The 24,433-nt window shown below is 43.8% G+C and overlaps 1 protein-coding gene across 1 annotated transcript in view; it reads left to right on the plus strand.

Annotated features, from left to right (window-relative positions):
- The first annotated feature begins 7,871 nt into the window (after window positions 1-7,871).
- LOC8038431 (replication protein A 70 kDa DNA-binding subunit-like) overlaps window positions 7,872-24,433 on the plus strand; it is a 34,161-nt gene continuing 17,599 nt past the window's right edge. Inside the window, exons 1-4 of the mRNA XM_040504307.2 lie at window positions 7,872-7,942; window positions 18,216-18,384; window positions 19,677-19,875; window positions 22,469-22,605. Coding sequence (XP_040360241.2) covers window positions 7,872-7,942; window positions 18,216-18,384; window positions 19,677-19,875; window positions 22,469-22,605 — 576 coding nt within the window. The remainder of the gene's footprint in view (window positions 7,943-18,215; window positions 18,385-19,676; window positions 19,876-22,468; window positions 22,606-24,433) is intronic.

The following is a 24,433-nucleotide window of genomic DNA, read 5'->3' on the forward strand; positions in this document are numbered from 1 at the left end:
TACACCATTTGCAACGGGCGGAAGCTTGCGCCACCTGGACTAGACACAAAATTATTACAGACGTTTACTCTTCTCTTTAATGCGAAATTAGAGCTCAGCTCTTGATTTCGCATTTTGTTGATTTCGTGATATACCGTGGAAAAAAATTTAACAAATTTGATATATATATATATATATATATATATATATATATATATATATATATATATATATATATATATATATATATATATATATATATATATATATATATATATATATATATATATATATATATATATATATATATATATATTGTTTTGCTTATTGTTAGGCCAGGGAGGACAAGGAGGGTAACGTAGGAGCCCCATAATGCAATGCGCGCGGTGTTTGTTTCAACTTGAAACGTTTTTGGCTAGTTGCTTCGGATTTCGTGAAGCCGCATCTCGCAAAGCCGTGGCCTGTGACGTCACATGACGTCGCAGTTGTCCCGCTCAATTTAGCTCCAAGATTGACACCACGTGACCGCAGCACCAATTCAACTTCCCCGCTAAATTTTGCGGGGAGGATGGCGTCCCATGACTTCGTGTCACGTCAAATATGAGCAAATTTAGGTTCCCCCCTAGATTTAGCGGGGAAATTAACGCCACGTGACCTCAACACCGATTCAATTTTTCCCGCTAGTATAGCAGGAAAAATGATGTCGCCTGACTTCAAGTTACGTGACTTATACATGAAGTCGGATTCCCCGCGAATGTTGGCAGGAAAACTGATGTCACATGACCTCAACACCAACTCACTTCCCCGCTAAATTTAGCAGGGAGAGTGAATTGGTGTTGAGGTCAAGTGACGTCAGTTTTGCCGCTACATTTAGCGGGGAAACTTAGTCGTCGCAGTGTTGCCTTATGAGACGTCGAAGACCTACACATAATTCAGTTTCTTCGCTAAATTTAGCGGGGCATTGATTTGGTGTATAGGGCTGTGACGTCCCTTAATGCAACGTCCGCGGTTATGCCGACGCCGACGCCGACAGCGACAGCGCCGCCGCTTTACACAGAAACGAGGCCTTAGAGCTGCGCTCTAAAAAAAACAAAGGTACGACTTGTCCTCTCGTCCTTCTAAGCCTCCAGCTTGCCTTTACCAATTTTGGATTTCCTTGAAGGCCGACCTATAGAATCGTCTTGAGCCAGCAAGAAAACCGGTTCCCAGTTTCCTTCTCTGAATTCCTTCTCGCCTTTTTCTCCCCTCCTGTCCATACAGAAGAATGTGTCCTTGAGTTATAGTCTCCGCAATAACCGAAGGACGGCCTTCCTTTTTTCTCAAATGGAAAGGAAGACCTGCGGGAGAGTTTTCTCCTTTCAGCATGTTGGTCGGCCTTTATAAAGCACGTTCCGGCAGCCTCCAGCCGACAGACGTCCGGCGATCGGGCCGCAAGGTAAGCACTGCACCTTGGTTCCAGTAGAGGCCTTTATCTAGCTATACACCGTTTCGCGCTTAATCCAGGCGCAGCTGAGGCTACGGTGCACTCGAGCCCATCAAACAGCGCCAAAACTGCATCGTCACGGCTTGCGTCGTCTTCGCGCGTTATCAATCACTGGCTAAACCGATCACGCACAGAAAAGAAGAAGAAAGCGCAGATTCACGGTGCACGAACCGCCGAAACGACGCACTCTTTAGGGGGGTAGCGCCGATTGCGTTCGAAGTTGTTGTGAAGCGAAGTTTTGGGTCATCGACTGTACGCAAAACGAGGTTTCAGCAGATCGCGATCGAGGTTTGGAACGAGTATTTGGAACCTTGAATCACGATGTGAAGCGCTCGCTCAGAAAGGGCGTTGGAATCTCGAGAAGAGTTTGCTGAATTCCGCTATCCACCCCGGCAACTCAACGCGGATCGCAAGTTTGTCTTCCTCTTTGCAGGGGTAGCGATGATGTCACAAAACCGAGCACTTATTGGCAGATTGAAAAAAAAAATAGTGGGTAGACCTCAAGGTGTCTAGCATTGAGGTCGAACTTCTATAATTTCAATCAAAGCCAATCAGAGCTCGGTGTTGTTCTGATGTCACCGCAACTCCTGTCCTAGGAGCAGACGACTTTCTCTCCGCATAGACGCGACTCTGCTCGCAGACAACTTGAGAAACGCAGGACGTGGTTTATGTTCAACCTTCTTGCTTCGTGACTCCTTATTTCGTGTTTTTTTTTTTTTTTTAACGCCATAACGTTAACAAGCTCGCTTCGTTGAAAAGCCCATGTCGGTGTCGTGACGGACAAATTCTGATTCGTCGTTAGGGTCATGACGTCGCGACAACATGACCTCGCGCGGGAGTTTCAAACAGCCCACAACGCTCGCATGAAATGTGACGTGCTTTAGTACGATATAAACAAAGGGGATTGAATGCTGAAAGCGCGATTTTGCCTAGTTTCAAGGCCTGAGATTTTCATTTTTATATGTCTGACAGGTATTTGTTTCGGCCGCTGATTGTTCTTTCCGATGACATGACTTACCGGTTTCTTTAAAACAAGCCTGTGATGAGCATCACCTGCAATATCAATAGATGAATTGACGTCGAATAGCCCAACAGTAAAAGTACACTCTAAGAAATGCCGGCGCGTCTACTTAGACTGACTAAAAAAATTGAAACTCTAACCAAGTTTCAATAAAAACAAAATATCCTACGTTTCGGGACCAGCTAGATCCCTTGGCTCGGTCCCTTGCGCGTCTACTTACCTGCAAAACACTTAAAGAGCCAATCTCTCCGATATACGAAATCAGCGCATCGAATGATGAGGCGGAGCATCCGTTTAGACGTACAAATTAAGTCTGTACTGTGGCTCTACGCAGTGCAAGCATAACGCTTTGCATTGCGTAATGCCACAGCGCAGACTTCATTTTGAGGCCTAAACAGATGGTCCGCATCATCATTCGCTGACCTGATTTCCTAGATCGCAGAGATTTGCTGTTCGAGGGTTTTGCGGGTAAGTAGACGTGCAGGCATTTCTTAGAGTGCACTTCGAGAGTCCAAACAGCTGGGTATATCGAGTAAGGAGGTGTGACGGCAAGTTCTTTTCTATGGGCCTACTTCGGGCATGAATTTCCGGTGAGGGTGGTCCCCGCTAAATGTTCGTGTGTCGTGTCCTGTTAAAATAAAAATTGTATTAAACACGTGGAGAAAGGAAAGAAAGCGTGGAGACCTTAGGGAAATGTTTGTAAAACTGATGAACATAATTTAGAAATTGTTTTCATGGTCGAAGTCAAACTCGTATAAATAAATAAACGCGGCGAGTTGGGTTTTCGGCACAAAAACAATGACTGAACCGGCATTTTTGTTACCTATTCAGGAAGACTGCAAACCGGGAACCTTAAAGTGGTTGCAATGTGTTTTGTGTCACTTATAAATAATAATAAAGAAAGAGAGATTACGAAAGAGCTAAAAACGACCGCCTTTTGGCGACCACAGCAATCTGCAGTAAAGCTCATTAACCTAAATTGTTTTTTTTTTATTTTTTTTTCCGCGGAGTTGTTTGAAGTCTTGAGTAAGAAAGTTTCATTTTCGTAATCCTAGGATTCGCATCTTATGCGCACGCCTTTGTTGTAGGTTCAAATGAAGGGGCGAGCTCGTCAGAATAACTCTTTCGACACGCTCGTACTAAAGAGCGCGTGCCTACTCCGCAGGCATCTGGCAGCAGCACCTACTCTTGTTTTTTTTTTTTCTGTTAACCAGGAAAAACGAGTCGCGTAGTTATCTTCTCCTAAGCTCCGCTCACCGTTAACCTGACAGTGCGGTGTCAGCCAGGCCCTCGCCGGTCACATAAACAGCCTCTCTTTCATTCCGTGACCGGGCCCTCAGCGCGTGAGAGAGAACCGGAACAGACATCACCTGCCGAAGGGTAAACGCTAACTGGTCTAACCAGCACGTACCTTACATCGCACTGTCAGCTTAGAGCTGAAGGGAGCGTAAGGCTTTCCCAATGTCTGCTTGTTTTTTAAACGCGAAGAAAACTGGTTCCACCGCAGTGTGACATCGTCTGGCGACTGGGCGGATGCAAATACGGCGGCTCGGTGAGCTGACTCTTTATTGTGTTTACTATTAGCGGCACATGTATTTGGACACCGAGAGTGACAAACAACTTTCCGAACCTAAACTCTCTTGAGAATCTGGTTGCCCTCATATTGTAAGGAAGGTCGCCTTAAGGTTCCGTTATGCCGACGGAAAGTTGGCCTTGGCTTCTTTATTCATCCGCCCGCTTTGAAGAGTGCATGCAAAGCCATAGGACCACTCTGGCGCAGTGTTGAGAGTATCGTAAATTTATGGCAGTATGGATTACATTTTCAAACGCCCCGATCACGCTTTCCCTGAATTTGTTTAGGAATGAATTTTTCACATCTCGACAATTATTTACTACGAAACGGCTCTTTCATAAAGATTAAACTCACTTTTCGATGTTCCTGAAAAATTATATTTGTGTTCATAATTTTACATAACGATCACGCACCACACATTTAACCTGCATCCTCTCGCTGTACTTTTCTTTTTTTTTCTTTTAATTTTCGCCCAGCATTCCTTCACGAATCAAATGCAGAAACGCGTAAAACAGCTACGAAAATAACACTTTTTGCGGGAGTAATTCCCTTAACTCCCGCCCGCAAATAATAGAAGGTAGCACGGTAGTATCGGGAACAGTCTGACAGGGAACAACGAAGCGCGTACATCCTTCTTACGGGCCGCGCCGAGGCTTCGGCGGCGCCTCCTCGTAACGTTGCGCAGGCGCGGAGATCCACTGCAGCCGTTTGACACTTGCTTTCACGTCTCCTTGCCTCGAACCTGTGGCCGGCCACACGCTCCGGTCGCCCCGTAAGTTGACGTCGGATCAGTCGTACATCTTTCCTTCGCCGTGTAATTACACTCTCGTACATACCCACGCGCACAAAGAGCGGGCTGGGGCGATGAAAGGGAGGCGACTGATCGGCTTAGCGAGTGCGAAGCCTTCACTGCTGCTTGTACGTCGTACAAAATACAAGGTGTCCGCCGTAGACATGAACACCCTGCCTTCAGCCGTGCAGGTACAAAGGGATTGAGTCTGTTCAAAACAAAGCCGTTCGTTTTTTTTTTTTTTTTTCTGCGATTATTTGCTTGTGTTTAGTGTAACGGCACCAAAGTTCACAGCTGTCCTCGAGAACTTGTGCGATAGGCGCAAAGTATGACGGCTATCTTTTATCCGTCGAATGTATTATTATAATCCGTACCTTAAAAGTGAACTTTTATTTCAACCGCATCGACCACCAGCACAAAATCATGCTATCCTTATGTCGCAAGAAACAGTTTTCTGAATCTCCGTTTATGGTGGCAATTCATGAATAGAATGAGCTTCTTGAAAATGTAAGCATACAAGGTTGTTCCAGCTTAGGAGTGCATGTGTGGAATTATTCGAGTCCTTTTTATTTCGTCTCCTCTTTTTGCATGTAGCTGTTATCTATATGTTTATATGTCTGAGTATAAGTGTGCGTGGTCTGCCACATCCTGTTTTCTATGCCGAGTGTTTTTGACTTTTTTTGCTACGATCTTTCCTTGTATTCTATTCCCCTCCTCATGTAATGCCTTCAAGCACTTTGAGGGTAAAATAAACGAAATGAAATGAAATTACAGAATTATGTGCAGACCAACCTCAGGCGTGTTCCACGCACGCTTCCTCCCTTCATACGCATGTTTCGTACATGTCTGCAGAGAGTTTTGATATCCCGAATGTGACAAAAAAGAGACATGCCTCAGGCTGTAGAGAGTTTAAGGGAACCGGTTTTGCACATCTGACACGGTACGCTGGGTCCTGCGATACGCACTGCACAAATGGAAGTCTCCTGCAATTGCGGATGCACACTTCGTACCGGAGGGTACGGATAGGCAAAAACGGTTCCCTAAAGCTCTCTAGTATCTGCACACCTCATTTTACAGGATGTACTTGCACCGCAACTTTAGTGGTGAACAGTGTATTGAATGAGGTCTAATGGCAAGGACGAAACGTGCGAGGAGAAAAAACTCGTCGAATGCGTCTCGTTTAACCACCAGAGAAAGACCCCTTGCGCAAGAAATTGCTTTACATTTTTTTTTTTGGCTTTGTAGGAATCTTTGTTTCTTCTTTTCCGGCGCTGCTAGCGTGTTTTCTCGACTGGACAATTTATCTCTGCCCTTTTTTGTATGTACCTCACACGCAGGATGTTGTGACGAAGCGAATATGTTACAATCTTAGGGAGGTTTGAGATCACGTTGAAATCCCTAAATGTATCTTTGTGGTCAACGTGGTAGTGAGAAAAGTTGTAAAATTTTAGCTACCAAGTCTTTTTCTCCATGTCCGTTCCTTAGAAGTTATAAAGATGAAATACCGCGTGTGGTATGTGTTTCAGGGTTTGCAGGATGAATAAACTTGCAAAATGCTATTGATAACGCGGAAAGTCTAAAGAAAGCGCAATACATTTTCGCTGGAAATACTTTTTTGAAAGCAGAATATTTGCTTGTCACAATTTTGTTTTGTAACTAAGCATATGCCATAATGTCAGTTACTCCCGATCACGTGACTCATCATCGCAAGTTTTCTTCTTTTCCTCGCTACAGAACAAACCTTTGCAATATACATACATCAAGAACAAAGCACGCGAAAAGGTTTATTGCCAAAGTGCATACCTGGGAGGTGGCTTGACATTTTATTTTCAAGAAACAACGTATTCGATATTCGCCAAATATCAAGCTGGAATAAAGTTTCCGAACGACCCCATATTGTTGTTCAAAATTAAACTCCTTATCGTAAAGGCAAATAAAACATTGTACCTTACCTTCACGGATAAATTCAGATAACAAAGTTTTCTACCTCAGACGAGTGAATTTTTCCCTTATAATTAATGTGTGACCAATTTAAAGATTGGAAAATTATCGATCAACATTCCGATTAATCAACTGATGCTTTAATCGCTCTCAGTTGTTGTATAAATTAATCGGTTGGCTTTGGAGCTGGACACATTTTGCGGTACGTCACTTCAGCAATATATGTCACGGTCATTCAGAGGAACTATATAGATAAAACAAAATTGTAAATTGATTTTCCTTAACTTTTTGGCGCAGCGCCAAGTGTCAAAGGAGTCTTTTTGCGATGTGCGTTTGGCAAGTCACGTCTGGTGCGTTGTTCGACATTTAGTTTGCCACTCCTGGGCCCAACAGGGGTTGAATCTTCCCTTCAAGGCTTGTGCCACCACCAGCGGATCGACCCGGCATGTACGGCTCTGCGGAACGGAGGAGACACGCGTGCTGGTCACGAGCGAAGCGCACGTGCAGGGTGTCGAATCAGCATTTGATTCCTGGACATGTTGGAAAGAGGACGATCCTCGAGCGTCGGCTTTCTAGAACAAAGAAAGACGTGAAGCGTCGTTTGAAAGTCAAAAGGCATCGCGTGGAAACGCATTTCGCGAAACTCTTTTAGATCACCAGTTGAGAGAACTCCGAAGCCAAGTTAATATATAAAAAAAAACTGTTGTGTTCGTCACGCCAACATGCCGCAATGTCATCGATTCCGGTGCCGGCAATCCCGAGCGTTCTCCAGGAACCCGGTCCACAACTGGCTGCACATCTTTTTAATGGCATTTTTAACATAGTAAAAAAAGTAATTAAAATTAAAATCTATTTTAAACTTTACGAAGTATAATTCCTGGTCGGGAATAATATTTTCGGCTATTCGACTTGCTCGCCGATGAAGGGTTACCAATTAATCGGTTTAAACCCACGCCTAGTTCTAGTTTTAATAATTAGTAATGTATAACTTTTTTATAGTCACTTGAGACGTCCGGCTGATTTGGCTCCACGGACCCGACCCTGCTTTCTCTGCATCCCTTCCGAGAAAACCAAAGACCGCCTAATGAATCGATCCAGAGCGGACGACCCCAAGGTTGTCGTGCCCATCAGCTCCCTGGGGAGGTTCTCTGACAGGTAAGATAAAGGCGGCTGGTTAATTAATTCTACCACAATTATCCGAATATCTTGATAAATTTAGTATGACTCTTCGGTTTTGAGCGTCAAGTTCTTGAAGTATACAGCTTGAAGTTACACAAGATTATAACGACGTTATAACTGTGTTCTCCTAAGACTTTGTGGAATGAAGTAATGTCTGCCAACGGCAGCGATTTTCTCATTGGTAATTACTACCTTCCGCGGATGTTTCATCCCATTGTCTTCTCTGAGCATATTACATTCCGGAAAGAAACAAATGATTTCTCAAAATTTTGAATGTACATGTATGGCGATTTTAACCTTCTTTGTTAGGATTAGGAGCCGGCCACTTTCTTTGTTAGCAATTCGAACACAATATTGAAGCTACTTTGTTTTTTAGACTTTCTTCATTTCGATAGTTTTGAACAACCTAATAATTTCCGCGTTTGCCGTGGAAACATACTTTACTTCGCTCCGGTCACCTCTGTTGTTAATATTAGTCTCGCCTCAGTGCCGCTATCTTGGGTGGATAACTTTCATCTACCGTTAACCATGTAGTGTTTTTCCCACTTGACAGGCGCATTTTTTATCCATAATCCTGGGTTTCCGAATCAAACGGTGATTACTGTTCCTAATACTAGTATCTTCGGGACTATGGCTCAAGCAGTGTATTGGATGATCAGTGTGTTCAATAATTTATTTACAAACTTCCTTCTATTGTTCAAGGAAACATTCATTTGTTCATATCAAAAAAGGTATCAAGCGAAAGTGACTAAACCTTCTGGTTTTCAAAATAACTAAGACATTGCTTAAAGCCCGTTCAATAAGCAGAAAGAAGGAAGCTTACTCTCCTCTATGTTTTCCTCGCCCTTTTTCCGGCAGCTGAAAGAAGGAAAAAGCCCCTACGTTTTACGTCGCCATTTAGTATTAGAAAATATTAGTCTAGCGGCCAGCTAGCAATGCCACAGAGAAATTCAGAGGCCGCTTGTTTTTTCTTATCCACTTCCCCCTTCTCAAGCTGCCCTTGACTTTGCGCCTCCGACTTGGAGCACCAACAGAGCCGTGGATGCTGCGTGATCGTCGGAGCAGTCATACGCCTATCTTTTCCCACCTGGTGACGCCCCCGCCCTTACTTAGGCGCAGAGAGTGGGGTCACGAGATGAAAGGAAGCGGTTCATTGATTCGGTCACCACGTAGCTCCCAACGCACTGTTAGCTTTGGAATGAACAGCGCATAAACTAAAACTGAAGAAAGCCAAGACTCTATTCTTGTCGTATGCAGGCATCGACATGCCGCAAAGAGCTCATCACGTGGTTCGTTGATTTGAACAAATGTATAAAAATAATTTTGCAGACAAGAGAACATCGACGACAGTTTTTTTCTGAATGAAAACGTTTTTCTCCGTTCGAGGATTTCTATTCTAAATATTTCGCAGTTTTTTTTTCTTCGTTTTTATTATTAGAGCGCCACCCAAGTAAACAATCCTATATGTATATGAAATTCCTTGGCCCAGAAAACGCGTATAATCAAATAAGGTCACATAAGAGCATATAAGAATATGTAACAGCTACATAATATTTAATAAAAAAATACAAGAAGCTTATTTTCAGTTTTTTAATCCTTATATAATATTTTCTTGTTACTATATATTCTTATAAGGTTCTTGTATGATCTAATGTGATCTTATTTGACCATATGTATATTATTGGACCAATCATTATTTTATAAATATAAGAATAAGTATAGGAGTTTTTACTATTCCTGCAATCTCATTAAATACGGAAGCGAACTAATTTTTATGGAGAACTTATTTTGACAAATTTCATGACATAGGAAAAACTGATCACGCTAATACATCACTCCACCGCAACCAGTACATAGCGAGCAACTTCCAATCGTAAAATGTCAGTCCCACTAAATATTCCCAACATCCTTTCTTGGCGATATCCACGAAATTACGTGAGTCGTATATAGTACAATAAACTATCAGGTCTCGGATCGTTTATTCTCTGTTGTTTCCGGAGAAATTGATGTGAGTCAACTGCCTAAAAGAATACAAATGTCAAAAGGGGAGACTGCGGCGGAGCATCAGCTTAACGTTTCCGGCTGAGGTTGGCACGACGATGTACGACCGTCTTCTAAAAGAAGCAAACGTTGAAAGTGAAGATGATTCACTACGTGCCATGACCAGACGAGCTCTGCTCTGCCTCTCCAAGACAACTCGGTATCCTCACACAACCCGTCAGTAAGCGGCAAAACGGCTTACCATGACATGCGAATCTAAGTCATTTCTTGGTGACATATCTGCGCCTCTGAACGTACACCGCGCCGCCAAAACATAGCTTGGCGCGTAATTAAAAGAAAAAAAAAAAGAACAAGTGAACGCACTATCCGCATCTAAACACCGCTCGCCATTAAGAAAAAAAAAAAGAAATCTCCGTTGACCGTTGAGTTTACAGTGCTGTGGGAGTTACGCGCTCACCGAACCAATCAGCCGCCATATTTATCATCACTTGAACCCGCTCCCTGTATGTGTGTATGCACGGAAGCGTAATCACGTGACTAAAGACAGCATAATACTGGTCCGACGAGCACGTAGCCTCCACCGTACTATCAGTTCAGGAATGAAAGGAGTATATAGTCCTTCCCGAAAAGAAACTCGTGAGCCCGTCTCAGAATATAGTCCCAACAGCGATCCCCGAATGCCAGTCAAGCGATAGCAACAGCCCCTTTCGGTGCATATTTCCTGCCAGTGTGAATAATCCCTGTTGCTCAGGTTTGGGAGACTATAAGCCGCTGAGGCGCTTAGCGTGCCAGAAGGGCTTAAAGAACTGAGAAGGTGGGGGAATGGGCATTTTTCAGGATTTGGCCACGATCGAGGCGAACCCTCGCGGGAATCGTTCAATACACTTTTGGGGGTTAAGGGACCGTCGCTTTGCCGACCGCGGCAGCGCGTGACTTGTCTCTTGGTGCGTGTACGTACGTGTCTTTGCTGGTGGCCTTGTTCCGTCATAAACTATTCCGAACGTGTCTTTCTGTCGTATCTCCGTGTGCATCTTTTCTTTGAAATGGATGAGGACGACCCTGGAGATTTAACGAAGGCCACTGTCTACGATACAGGCGATCTTGTTTATATTTATACATTTAAGTATCAATAGACTGCCGACGCCGCATAGCTTCCTACCGTCGACTCCGACCTGCAGCAGAACAAGCGTTTGCCAGGTCCACCAACGCTGTTCCGGCTCCGCCAGGATCGCGACCGGCAACAGCATGACATAGGTAATCTAGACTGCAGAGGGAGTTCATCTCAAACCATGGGGAGCATTTACAGTATAATGGCGGACATCGCCGGCGGCGATCAATCGCAATTGCGCACGCTTTGCGTTTTTGCGTATTCGCGACTCCAGCAAAACGGACGCCGCCAGGCGGGAAAACCGGGAACCAGTTGGTCCAGGTCGCTCCGCGCCCCGCCGCGTCTCTGATGGCTTTCGCGGACACGTGCTGTCGGCGCGGGGGCCAGCAATGTAATTTGACGAAGGTCCGAAAATTTCTTAAGTTTGTTTGAGTGTTCATTAGTGTGGTGAAGTCTCAGTAGATTGTTTCTTTCCATCACGTGTTTGAAAGACGGTTTACTCCACAACACACGGTCGCGTGCTTTCAATTTTTTGGATGAGGAGGAATCACAGAAAAACGTTTTGATTTCTCGTCTGTCTCTAATCACATTCAAAGTGACGACTGGTTGGTAACTGATAAGTGGTTTCTTTATAAGGATGTAAAACAGTGGACTGAGTTCGACAGACGAAGTGTTTCACTGGAGGGAACACCAATGTTGCAGTCAAGTGAATGGGAAGGTTCGATAGCTGCTTTCCTTGAGTTTGGTTGTGCTCGATTAGCTTCAGGTTAATTCAGCCACTAACGCCGGCCGGTGCGTTGGCTATTCATCTTAGCGGCTTTTCGCCGAAAAAGATCACATTGAAGGAATTGGGCTAATTTCGCAATTACTTGATTCAGAAAACCTGCTTGCTGCATATGATTAATGAGGGAAATTATCTGCTTTCAAAAGGTGGGGGACGCGTCTTGCAAAGTTAGAAGCTGTCACGTCATTAGGATCTATCGCGCCTCCAATATTTATATTATAACCCCTGTCGAAGCCAGCAGCAATATACGTCTACATTGCTCAGGTTGACCGGCCACAAAAAAATACTCATTTTATCCGTTCAGGATTCGAAGTCAAGTTCAATGCACAGAGAGGTTCTGCGTGAATCTCCAATGAAGACTCTCTTCAGTTTGTCTGCACTCGCCTCCGTTCTACCGGCTAGAACCATTTGGCTAAGTTTAAGTAGTATCTCTCTGTCTGTCAAATATACTTTTATTCAGCAGTTCACCTAATAGTTAGTTAACTAAGTTCATATTTCAACCCGAAGAACATACTAATATCGCTTTAGTGGGACATAGTACGTAATATAATACATAATCCGCATATTCGTCAAAATGACTTCTCGATTGCTACTAAAACCTGAATTGAAATACGAGTATCACTTGCTTAGTGAAGCGCCAGTGAGTTGACATGCTGCTTGGCTCAAGAAGCGCTTGCTTAATTTTTGTAATTTTCCTGCAGCCTGTGTTCTTGACCGAGCACACGACTGGAGCTGTTTCTTGAAACGCGGACAGGCACAAAAGCTCAATTTCGCGGACAGATAAATCGCATGGTCGAGGCATGCGAGTTAGCTAAAACTTACTCTCGGTGGAACAATTTTGTAGCCCTCGCCGCTTTCCATAGATGATCAAAACTAATTAGAGTCTATTACCGTTTCTCCGAAGCCCATAGTTTCGGTTTTGATCGAAGTCTCCGAAACGAAAGTTTGACATGAAAAGAACAAAAAACACCGGCAAAACAAAACAATGCTCGGCAAGTTTATGCGCACCGGCTACACTTAACAGTCTCAGTTCAAATACCCATAAAATTGGGCATTCAACAAAAGAAAATTTGTTAAATTGAATGCGCCACCCATTCAGGCGGCGCGGCCGACCCGACGCGACCTGGACTCAGCCGCCATGTTTGTTTGGTGGTGGCGCCCCCTATAGGTCGCTGGAGTCGCGAATACGAGAAGAAAAGCAGGAGGAAAGTGGGGATGTTTGCAGAAAATCAACGCTTCGGTTACCTCTTCGCAGCTCGCATTGCAAGTGTGGCCCATAAACCACGTAACCTCAATCGGGCAGTTTAACACTGTCTGTAATGTAGGCTCTTTAGCACGAAACTTCTATGACGTCATTAGGCGCAAATTGAGGGACCGCTTGTTTGGACGCGGCAAACCCAGCAGTCGGAGATGCTGTTCCGGGCACCTTAGCCCGAGTGCCGGACTTTCTACGGCCCACACCGGTGGCCAGCACGAGTCATAGATTGACTACGAGTGCTGCGTCAAACTTCAGATGGGCCTCGTGTCCAATGGGCGGGAACGTGATTTGCAGCCGATTGATGATGCGGCACTTGTGGCCATTCTATGATAATAATATTAACTCTATCACAGATAAAAATACAAAAGAGGTTCTGGTCAGCTTAAGTCTTAGGGACTTGTCGGGGTGTACGGGTTTTAAGCTTCCCGCCTGTAAGTGCCGTAGAAAATCGAGCAGTACGGTTTTGTTCTCTACGTAGTCACTGAGAGCTTAACAGACGCCGGGCGACTCCTAAGCATCTTATTATCGTTCCCTAGCCAATGAGATGGTGGTATATGCTAATAAGAACGCCCGAAGGACCAATCAGAACGCAGTCAGCGTCAGCGTAATAAGCAACGCCTCGCTTTCCTTAAGTTGTATGCAATGCCGGACGCGCAAAAGCCACCAACTGGCGTGATCGGTAGCCCCCCTTTTCTCCTGTACGTGCAAACCACTTATAACGATACCATATATGACGATGTCCGCTTACAACGACCAGTTTCTAGAGTATCGAGACGAGAAACGATCCGTTTCAAAGCAGATACAAAAATAATCAGTCAGAAAGATTGAATTTAAGGTTTTATCAATATTGTCACGAATGAAGAGGTAATAAAGCAAAGGATAACTGAGGAAACTAAACGTTTAATGGGGAAAACTTGTGCCTGAAACAAAAAGGACAAAAAAAAAAAAAAAAAAAAGCTAACTAAAAAGCGTCGCGGGCGTCGAAGTCGGCGAAGCAGCAGGATCGAACACTGAGGCGAGAGTGCGGCTCGGCACCCGGAGCCTGGTATGTACACGCGTGGGCTTCTGGGACGATCGGTGGAGAAGGTTCGGCGCGTAGAACATTCGGACCTCAAACAAGCAACACGGTTCTCGAATTTACCAGAACACTAAATTGCAAGAATGAACAAAAGACTGGTCACTCCCAGGAATAGAACCCTGGCTCTTGGCGTGGGAGGCAAGCACGACAACCGTTAGGCCACGGCCGTGCTGCCTACTTGGCCAGCTGCGCCAGCAGGAATATCGTCATAAGTGGATTGCACTCTTCTACAGTACGTTCACGCCACTTCCGGCAGTCATATCAGGGGGATTGAGATACCTCCGGTTCTCCCATGTTTACCTTGTGTTCCGATGCGCAACGGCACAAACAAAATCGCACACTTGAAGTTCTTTCGATTATTTGAAAGTGACGGACGCCGCTGACGCCGCCGTGCCTGGGTGATCACAGCAAGCTGGACGGTGCTCGCCTACTTCAATGTGCTGCTGACAGATGGGGCAAAGCGACAAAGGCGAGGATGCGGCGCCAGCGGCGCCTGCACCGACGATTTCTGTGCAATGATAGGTACCATAAGGTCTATTACCGCACGCATAAATGGAAGCTGACACGTTACTTTGGGAAGAAAGCCGTGTGCGCGTAGATCATTTCTACTGAGCCCAAATAAATAATTAGTATTAGTAATAAAAAACTTTCGGAAGATTGTCTGCTAAAACCAAGACCCAGCTGGGCGACCCCTGGGGGAAGATTGGTGCGTATATTCAGCGCCTGGAGGAGGTATGTGTCTATCGCCAATGCCTTGCCGCTCACGGAGCAGTTAAACACGTTTATGGACTTGAAGGTTTTAAGTCTTTGTCAGGTATATTGGCCAGATGGCTCGAATAGGTAGTTGAAGACGCAAAAGCAATACCTTTGGCAGATTTATATTTCCCTGATGGACAAGGGCTCTTTCCTTTCAACCAAGAGATTAGGAAGGCACTTGAATTTCGTATTAGTAAATTTCAGGAAGTAACGCATTTAGTCCTCAGCGGTAAAAATTTGAAAGTACGCGCTACTCAATATGGGTCCTCAAAAATAATCAAAACAATAGCTGACCAGAGGGAATATGCTCCCCCTGGAGTTCGGTCATGTCTGTTGTTGGTTACCTCCGCACACCCTGTATAAGGCGCGCGCTACTCGGAGATACGCTGACATCGAAGCAACTGAAGAAAGTTCGGGGTAATGGTGCATCACCAACTAATAAATGTCTCTATTGGCAACGTGCGCGACCGAAAGCGTCGCTGTGGTCGGCCTTCCACGATTGGCCCAAGAGCTGACCATGACGTCGGAAAGGGTATACCATCGACGAAAATAAGAGGAATGAAAGAACTTTAATTTCGACGGTGTTGGCAGTGTTGCTTTGAGAGAGCATTGATTTCAGGCTTCCACAATGCTATTTACAAACACCATCCAATTTGTTGTTCGCAAGGTAATGACGTCACAAGGGGGAACCATAGGAGGGCGCCACCAAAACATCTCGCCGCTAATATAATTTGTTGTCCCGAAAAGTTATACATTATTTGAACAATCGTCATTAAAATGTAACCACAAACCAAAACTTTTTTTGCGGCGGGTAACATTGCTCGTCACGCTCATGCTCGACCAAGTTGTGCAATGACGTCACGTAGCAGGCATGCGGGTGGCAAGGCGCAAGCGGCGCAAGTCTCGTCTGCTTCACCAGCTCCGCTCCGGCCGCAGTCTCTTACATATACTAGACAGAAGTACTTAGGAAATGTTCCTAAATACCTGATAAAATTGTATTTAAGGTATTTAAGGTTTAACGTTTCCTGCAAAATATCTTGGCTGGAGTTCAAATACTTAGTGAGTAATTTAAGTTCTTTTCAACGTACTTCTGCGTTGCGTAATATTGTCAAGAATTACAATTAATGAGGTGGCGAGTGGACAGGCAAAAACTAAACGTTTAATCTGGCGAACTTGATCCCGAAACAAAAGAAAGAACGAGCATCGAGAAAAGCAGTGAGCGTCCACGGCGGCAGCAGAGAGCGACGATGGGTCGGCGTGAACGCTGCTTAGCGCGAGACTGCGGGAGTGAGTAAGTCGGCAAGTCTGCGTTGGGGTCGTTGTTTATTACACTCGGTATCTCGAATATACGGCCTAAAATATGCGATTGCAAAGGGCGAGACTGACTCGCCAAGGTAAATCTGGCCTCGTTATATTTTACACTAGGGGCCCCAAACTCGTGAGACACAAGGTTGGAGCCAAAAGTTCGCGGACCGACGATGGGACGGCAGCGAAAAAGCGCGAAGTCATCGTCGTGACAGGCGAATCGGTGCGCTCCATGAACTTCAGCCACAACTTTGTGTTTTACGAGTTTAGCGGCCTAGGGATAAGAGTAAGCTAAAATCTTTTACAAGTACGGAGAAGCATTCCCTTTCGGCCATGCACGCGGGAATATCGACTTCCTTGACACCATAATACTATGTTTACAAGAAGCAAAAGCAAAGAAAAGAAAATCGCAGGGCTATTTTATGCAGTTTCATTGCAGGTAGTATCACACTGGTGACTGTTACAAAGAGCAAACAAAAATATTGTCACGAAGGAACAAAACAGGAAACAAAAATAACTGAGGAAACTGAAACGTTTAATGGGGCGAACTTGTGCCCAAGAACTAGAAAGGAAACAGAAGATAACAGCAGAGCGTCGGTGGCGTCGATATCGGCTCCTGCTTCAAGCTTCCACTTCAAGTTTGTGATCGCTCAAATATGCGTAGGGTGGGCTGATTCCTATTCCCGTAAAAAGTTTCCGCGTGTTTTTTTTTTTTTTAATTCTAAAATGTGTTTTGGGATTTTTGGTTGTGAACAAAACACCGGGGGGAGCGAAGCTGGCAGAAGAACGTGAAGGGGGAGCGCCTGCAAAAACTCAGACCGACGTGCTGACGTTTCATTAGGAAACCTAGCCCCGAAGAAGCTAGGTCTCCTAGCGAAGCGTGGCAGGCTGTTGTGAGGTTTACCAGAAGCTCCCTTTACAAATAATAAGTAAGAGGAACTGAGAAATGTAATTAGGAGGGTGTAGCAAATAGTTTCCATCAAATGTAGTTTCAAGACACCAAATTACTACCAAAACTGTTTGAAATACAGTATCTTGAGTAGAGTATTTGAGACATATCTGGTTACCTCTGACGATGCCGGTCGGACTGCTTCTTGGTAACCGCTGGTTACAGGACCAAAATTTTCCAACGGCTTTTACGAACTGCGTTGCGACTCAATGCTGTCGCGACGTACGGCAGGTGAAGTGCTGGGCTAGCATCGTGTTATACCAAGAGCTATGCTCTACCGACCCTCGTTTATGTTTTTATCGCCGTCACGCCGGAATGAAAGAGACATATTCAAACCATAATTTGCACATACTACGTGATCTGAAAATTATGCATGTTTATACGAGCTCTACTACAAACAAAACAGCAGATCCAACCTGCGACAGCGTCCGCCACCACCGCTTTCTACTCTGAAAGTCACAATACCATGCTGAGCGTACCAGAGTGGCCATCTGAGCGTAAAATAAAGGTCAGGGTCTCGTCTCGCTATCCATACAAAACGGTCCACTTAAGAAAAAAAAAATATTGTGCGGTCTTTTTTCAGCAAATCGACCGTTAGTGGGGAAGGAGCTCAGAAGCGCGTTGCTGCTAGGCCTTGTCAGTGAAGCACAGCCGGTCAGTATATAGTGTCCTGGTCAGCTGTTTCTGAGAACCTGTGGATCCAGCGGTCGTGTTACAACGTGTAATTTGAAGTACTTCAATCTTTTCTTTTGCTGATTGAAGTCGAGACGCACGTCGAGCATGCAGAAGAATGCCCAATATTTGAAGCGGCGAAAAACCGAACGTCGCTCTCGGTCATGTTGATTGCAAGAGGCTGCCCTAGATAACCATCGTAACTATAGTAACGTGTCTCTATTTAACGCTGGCACGTACCTCTTCTGCATGACGGCTTTATCATGCAATTCGGCTGGCGAAACTTATTCTGTGTTAAATTATGATTGGTAATAAATTCGCACTGCTCTTCGGTTCAGGTGGACTATTCGAGCACGCGTCACCCACAAGTCTTCCATTCACCCCAAGGACGGCCTGTACATGTTCTCTGTTGAACTGCGGGACGAGAGCGCTGAGATCAACGCCATGGTAATGAGTAACCGATGTTGCAAGTGGGTGGGATTCTACGAGAGAATTCAACTCAACAAAGTGAGTCCTTCATGGCAAGACCAAAATGGGAAATATAACATTCGCGAAGTATAACATTACTCAATGCGTGGCAGTGTTGGCAGCAAACGAACCTACTATTAAGATAGAGGGGTTCAACATTATCACCGATTTTTTTTCTTTACATCTTCATCGCTCTCCTCTAACGTTACAGTTCAATCACTAAGTTAGCTTGCGTTTTGGGATTCGATGTTTCTGAAATAAGAATGCGCTTAAAATAAGACTTGACCTGCTCGCTCGGACGACTTCGTCGATGCTCGCGACACCAAATGATATATAGTTGTTTTGGCACAAAATGGATACATTAAAATTCTTTGTTTCTTTAATTCACCACTGCTTTACGACCTCTCGTTTTTGAGAATATAACATTTGGCTTTTACGTTTTACACCTATGGACGAATGCCGAATGTAGTTGTATTTTCTTTGAACTGAAACGTGCGAGTATTCTGGGTCACTATGAACTGATGTGCGTTTGACTGGGGGAGGTGGGTTATTATGTATATTTGTGGCTCCTATCCTTATCTAGTTGCATCTTTTTTCGGGGCGGTCTTATTATCTTCTAATGTACAGTTCAACGATAAGAAGTCTTTTGGGGGTTAAATTCTCGTTCTACTTTGTTATCGTACATCAGATACAAATCTTTCTGTTTTTTGGAGATGGACTTGGAATTGTTTTTATTGTCAGAGATATCCCACAAGCTATGAAAATATGAAGTCATTTTCAAACATTTAATGAGATTCAATGGCGAGATTCACACACTACAATCAAAATTTTGTGAATGCATAACGAATGTAGTCATTCAAAGTGTTGTACGGGTTGTTTTTGGCCCCCACATTCGACTGATATGCCACGTCTAGTCATTGCATTACGTCATGTCATCAGTTTGTCGGAGAAAATTAAAGGCAACCCATATACGGAAGGGGAACATTAAGTGTCTATTGTAAGTGGTCAGATGGCGTTCCAAAAACTGACAAGTATAACCTAAAAAGAATGGGTTCGCAATTGTATACACCGTACCCTGGCTTTTAATCAAAGAGCACCCTTTTGCCACTAGTATCTTTATTCAATATCATCACCTCTTTCAACAGAGTCCAAGACATAATTGGCAAGCATTACGACCGCGCAATTACACTAACGATGAGACACAGAAAGCACATTTTATACCGCACTATGGTTAATACAACACAAACACAAAACGTACATCATAAACAGGGCCATAGCGGGAGCGCTGGTTCTCAGCGCACTGGTTTGTTGAATCCTGCGATTTCTTTCAGGTCTACTACATCTCGGGGGGTGACTTAACACCGGCCGATCGGACCTATGTTTCTGTGGAGAACGATAACGAGCTGCTGTTCACCGACCAGACGACTGTGACTCCTTGCTACGAGGCTACCCCTCGGATTCCGACACTGTCGGCTTTCAAGTTTGCTATGGTAAAAGACCTTCAGCGCACCAACAAGGGCACCGCCATCGGTATGTGACATCTGGAAGGGAATAAATTCCCGTTCACTGACTTGCAGCTTCTTAGGACCGAAGGGGCTAAAACGGATTTTAGGCCTTTTCGTAACAGCTTACGATCGGCTCCGCGGCGGCGCAGCAGGTTGTAAGCCGTCACAAAAGGCTCAAAACCGGTCTTGTCTCAGTCAGTAGTAGCCCACCTCAAGGGTGTGAACGGGCCTTAGTTAAACCATTCGTGATTTTAGTTTTTTTACTTCGCATTTTTACGGAAGGTGTTAATGGAAAAAAGTAGGGCTGGCAAATGATCGATTAACCTACCGATTAATCGATTAATGCTTTAATCGCGATTAAATTTTTTAACTGGTTAATCGGTAAAATTTAGACGAACCAAAAAAAACTCAAAATTAAACACTTCCATAACGCAGACGTTGGCGAATACGCCTGTACGAAGGGTGACCTTTAGGTCAAATTTTAGAACAAGTTAAACTGTACAGGGGCGATATTTTTATAGCATCCGATTAAGTACAGAGGTTACGCATGTCCCCGGCCATTTCCACGTAGTTCGAGTGTCTGTTTAGCGCAGTAGAGATTATTGTGAACAATGAAAGGAAGCCGCTCTTTCTAGAGAATATCAACGAACATCTTTGCCTCACGCGGCAAAAGTAATATTTAGCGAAAGGTATCTGATACTCTTCTTAACTACATATCGAGATTAATTCATAATCTAAGTTATACATTGCACCGTTTATCACAGATTCAGCAAAAAAAATATACTTTTTTAATATTTTGCAATGAAATAAACGAGACCGATTAATCGATTAATTAATCGATTAAAGGGTGGCGATTAATCGGGTTAAAACTTTTAATCGACGCCCAGCCCTAGAAAAAAGAACCCGAAACCATAAACCGGGGAAGCTTTTTTCATGAAAGCCATCTTGTTGTCGGCTACAGCATGAGGAACAGCATCGCATTACAGCCCTGTTACTGTGCTTGGCTAGGACGGAACGTGACCGCGAGAAACTCCAGCGGCCTTTTTATTTTCTTCAACGCAGTCGATGACACATACAGTCATTGACAGTAGATGCTTCATCCGGATACGTATCAGACTCGCTCCGTATTCGAGAAAGTAATGCCTCGTCTGCTGCGTGACATGCCGATATCAGCATGTCAAGCAGCAAACCACTCTCGGTGCCAGGTTAAAAAAAAAAATATAGTTCGCCAAGCCATGACGTGAACGATGTTAAAGAAAAATTAGGTGAAGCGATTGGCTGCCCGGGTGATATAAATTCATTTGAGGGCCATTTGCCGCTGGGCTTTTAGCATGTGACGGGCGATAGGTCACCAAAGGTGCATTGCTACGTTCCTGTTGGTACTGTGGAAGTCGGTGACCCAGCTGGCGTTGGTCTCATCTAATTACTTCGAAGGAAACTCAACCAGCGTCGGCTGTCATGTTGTTAAGTTGGGTTCGAAGCACAGGCAAGGTAAAAAACCTGACGACTTGTGCTGATGCAGCGGTCTTGTCTCCCTCAGATCAGTATACATTGCCTTGTACGTAATCCTAAAATTTACCTTGTCGTTACGCGTCCTTCTTAAAAGCATGAATCTTCTCAGATGTGCGTTGATGAGTTTTGCCTTCGCTAGGATCTGTAGTATATTCTACCCGGTAAGATACGTAACCTAATACGCCAACGCGCTTTTACAAACAAGTCTGCATTTGCTCAGGTCAGATGAGGGCACTATCCGCTCGAAGAATCCTGATTCACGTGATATGAAACGTCTGCACATGGGCCACGCCTACAACAGTGCAACCGAAGACTGAATTTAGAGCCGCGTAATTTCATACTAAGTAACGAACAAAATTAAAAAAAAAAAACACCAGGTTTTGGATAAAACAACGAGAAGTAATTAATTATGTACCGGGTGTACTTTGGCATGTCACGTCTTGTTTGCACTTAATATTTATTTGCACAAACAGTGTAAACAGTTTGCACTGTTTGTAGGCGCGTGCTCCCCACCGTGTGTGCGCTTAGGCCAAACTGTGGTCTTGGATTGGCGCATGGCAACAACAAGCATGTGCAGCCTGGAGCACGCAACGCAAACGCAAATGCACAGTGCTTGCGTTTGCTGATATACGCAATAAAACATTACTCAATACTAAAACACGCAATACTGAACCAAATTTCTGACGGGAGATTTGGTTCAGTATCGAGTAACGTGTGCACGACTGGTGTAGTTTACGTGACGGCATTTCATTGCCAAATTTTATGCGCTATTGCATTCCAGAGAAAGTGATGGAATAACCCCATAAAAGAGACGCCTGTATTATAAAAGAAAAAAGTAATTTATGGCACACGAAATTGCTTCGCCATCTCTCATATTTTCAGCATTGCAATACGAAGAAGTGCTCTTTGTTAGAAACATCATCAAGTGTTATAATATATTAATTACATTTTGATAGAATCTCTAAGTCAGGCGATTTATTTTTATTTGAAGTTCGACGCGAATGGGGACTTAATATGAAATTTTAATACTTGTGGATTCTTTTTTTTTTGTCTGTATCACTGACCTTTTGTTCTGTCGTTTTTCGATACCGCAACTTGGTTTGCAGATATAATCGGTATCGGGGAATGCACCGATAAATCGGACGATTGTTTCGAGCCCTCATACACTGGACAGGAAGCAAGGAGAAACATTTGGATCACAGACCACACCGGCCGTGTACAACTTACCCTCTACGGTGATCAGGTTTGTTTGGACGATTTCAATTTTTGGCACATTACTCAAATAATTCCCGGTCAGAACTCCTTGTGAGGAAAAATTTTTTCATATACAAGAATTGAATATACTGTGCATGCAAGCGGCTTTTTTTTCCGGAATCTATTAAAATGTCATCAGTGTCCCTATCGCAATGAAATAATCTCGCGGTTGATTTGCAACTCATATGTCAGTCTGGCTTTAAAGCAGGGTAAAAGAAAATATAAAAAAACTATAAATTTTATACGAAAAAAGCAAATTAGATTTAAATCATATTTATGGAAGGCTACATAAACCCTTTAATACATCTTGTAGCTTACATATTCATTATCAGTTGGTTTAATGTATCTGCGCCTTCAGAATATTCTTTACAAAATGAAACAATTACTAATTTAATTACTCAGCAAAGTATACCTCGTTAAAGCACTCTTGATGCTGAAGGAATATGAACCATTTGGTACCTCTACTAAGGAACTAGCCAAAACAAATTTTTGTGTGTATTGTGAGTGAACGGGCTTTCATCGCATAAATGCATCAGCACATCAAAATATGATGTGCTTCAGATGAATATCACGATCATTTGTAAAAGACGTTTACCAAAATCAGGATATAAAAAGCCATACAAACATTAACAAACGGTTTCATCCTAAAATACTGTGGTCCGATGAAGCTAAAAAAATAAGGAATGCGGGTTAGTTAAAATAATTGTACAGTCGGTAAGAGGTACACAATTCAGCGGATACTCCACCTTTAGCGCGAGCTTACTGCCACCGCTGGCAGTCAAAGTTCGACAAAGGGCAATGACCTTGTGCTGAAGGCAGGGATTTTAATGAACTCTTACCCTGTCGCTGACTGTAGCCAAAATCATAAGAACTTTGGTCGCTAGAAAATAACGAATGAGTGAAGACTAGCGGCACCCGTGCGGCTTACTGATATATTCAAGCTAAGAGTGAGACTCTAAATGAGACTTTCAGAGAAAAGGGGTGAGCCGCGCACACTCTTCTTTCTCACCTTATCTCACCTTTCACACTCGTTGGATATTTAGTTCTCAACAGTATTGAGTGATGCGAGCGAAGTGCAGAGAGAAAGAAAACACACCGATTCCTTTTTACAGAAGAAGGAGACTGCTTTTTTGTTACGCTCTGAAAAACAACCTTTCTTGCTAGATGATTGTTTGGATGAATTCCAAAATCAGTGTTTTAACCGAAAGCGATTGATAGCGCATAATCAGTGCAAAACTATCTGGCGTCTTTTAGAGCATGGAATATGGGCCTTATAAAGCAAGCCCCTAATATCAGAAACTGGTTGTCCTGTGCGTCGGTACATACTCTCTTGAAGGAAATGTAACGTTGTAACCTTGTGTGTCGAGTCGTGGAGTAACATGACTTCACATCACGTTGCGCAACGTTGGTTTACGTGACGTGGCGGTGAATCTAGGTGAATGACGTAACTTGAATGCACATCAATGACGTAAGTTGACATCACTACTTGACGTCGTGTTGTCACGCAGGCAACGCACGTGACATCGTTCAATCATGTGGCGTGCCGTCACGGTGGCATGTCACGTGGCCAAATCGCGTGACGTTGTGACATTAGACTTGAACTATAAAATATCACTTTTTTAAGACTTTTTTATTAAGTGCATTCTTTTTTAAGAATGCACTTATTTTGAAGATAAATGTAGTTTTTAATTTGTATAGGATTTTTGTATAACTATTATAAAACGAATGCATGTGATTTAAATAGATATTTAAATAAGAACGGAAATTATGAGTTCAATAATCTAGATTTTTTTATCCGCCCTATTTGAAACTAAACA

Source organism: Ixodes scapularis, unplaced genomic scaffold (genome assembly GCF_016920785.2).
Source record: "Ixodes scapularis isolate PalLabHiFi unplaced genomic scaffold, ASM1692078v2 PGA_scaffold1__304_contigs__length_218370807, whole genome shotgun sequence".
Taxonomy (NCBI): Eukaryota; Metazoa; Arthropoda; class Arachnida; order Ixodida; family Ixodidae; genus Ixodes; species Ixodes scapularis.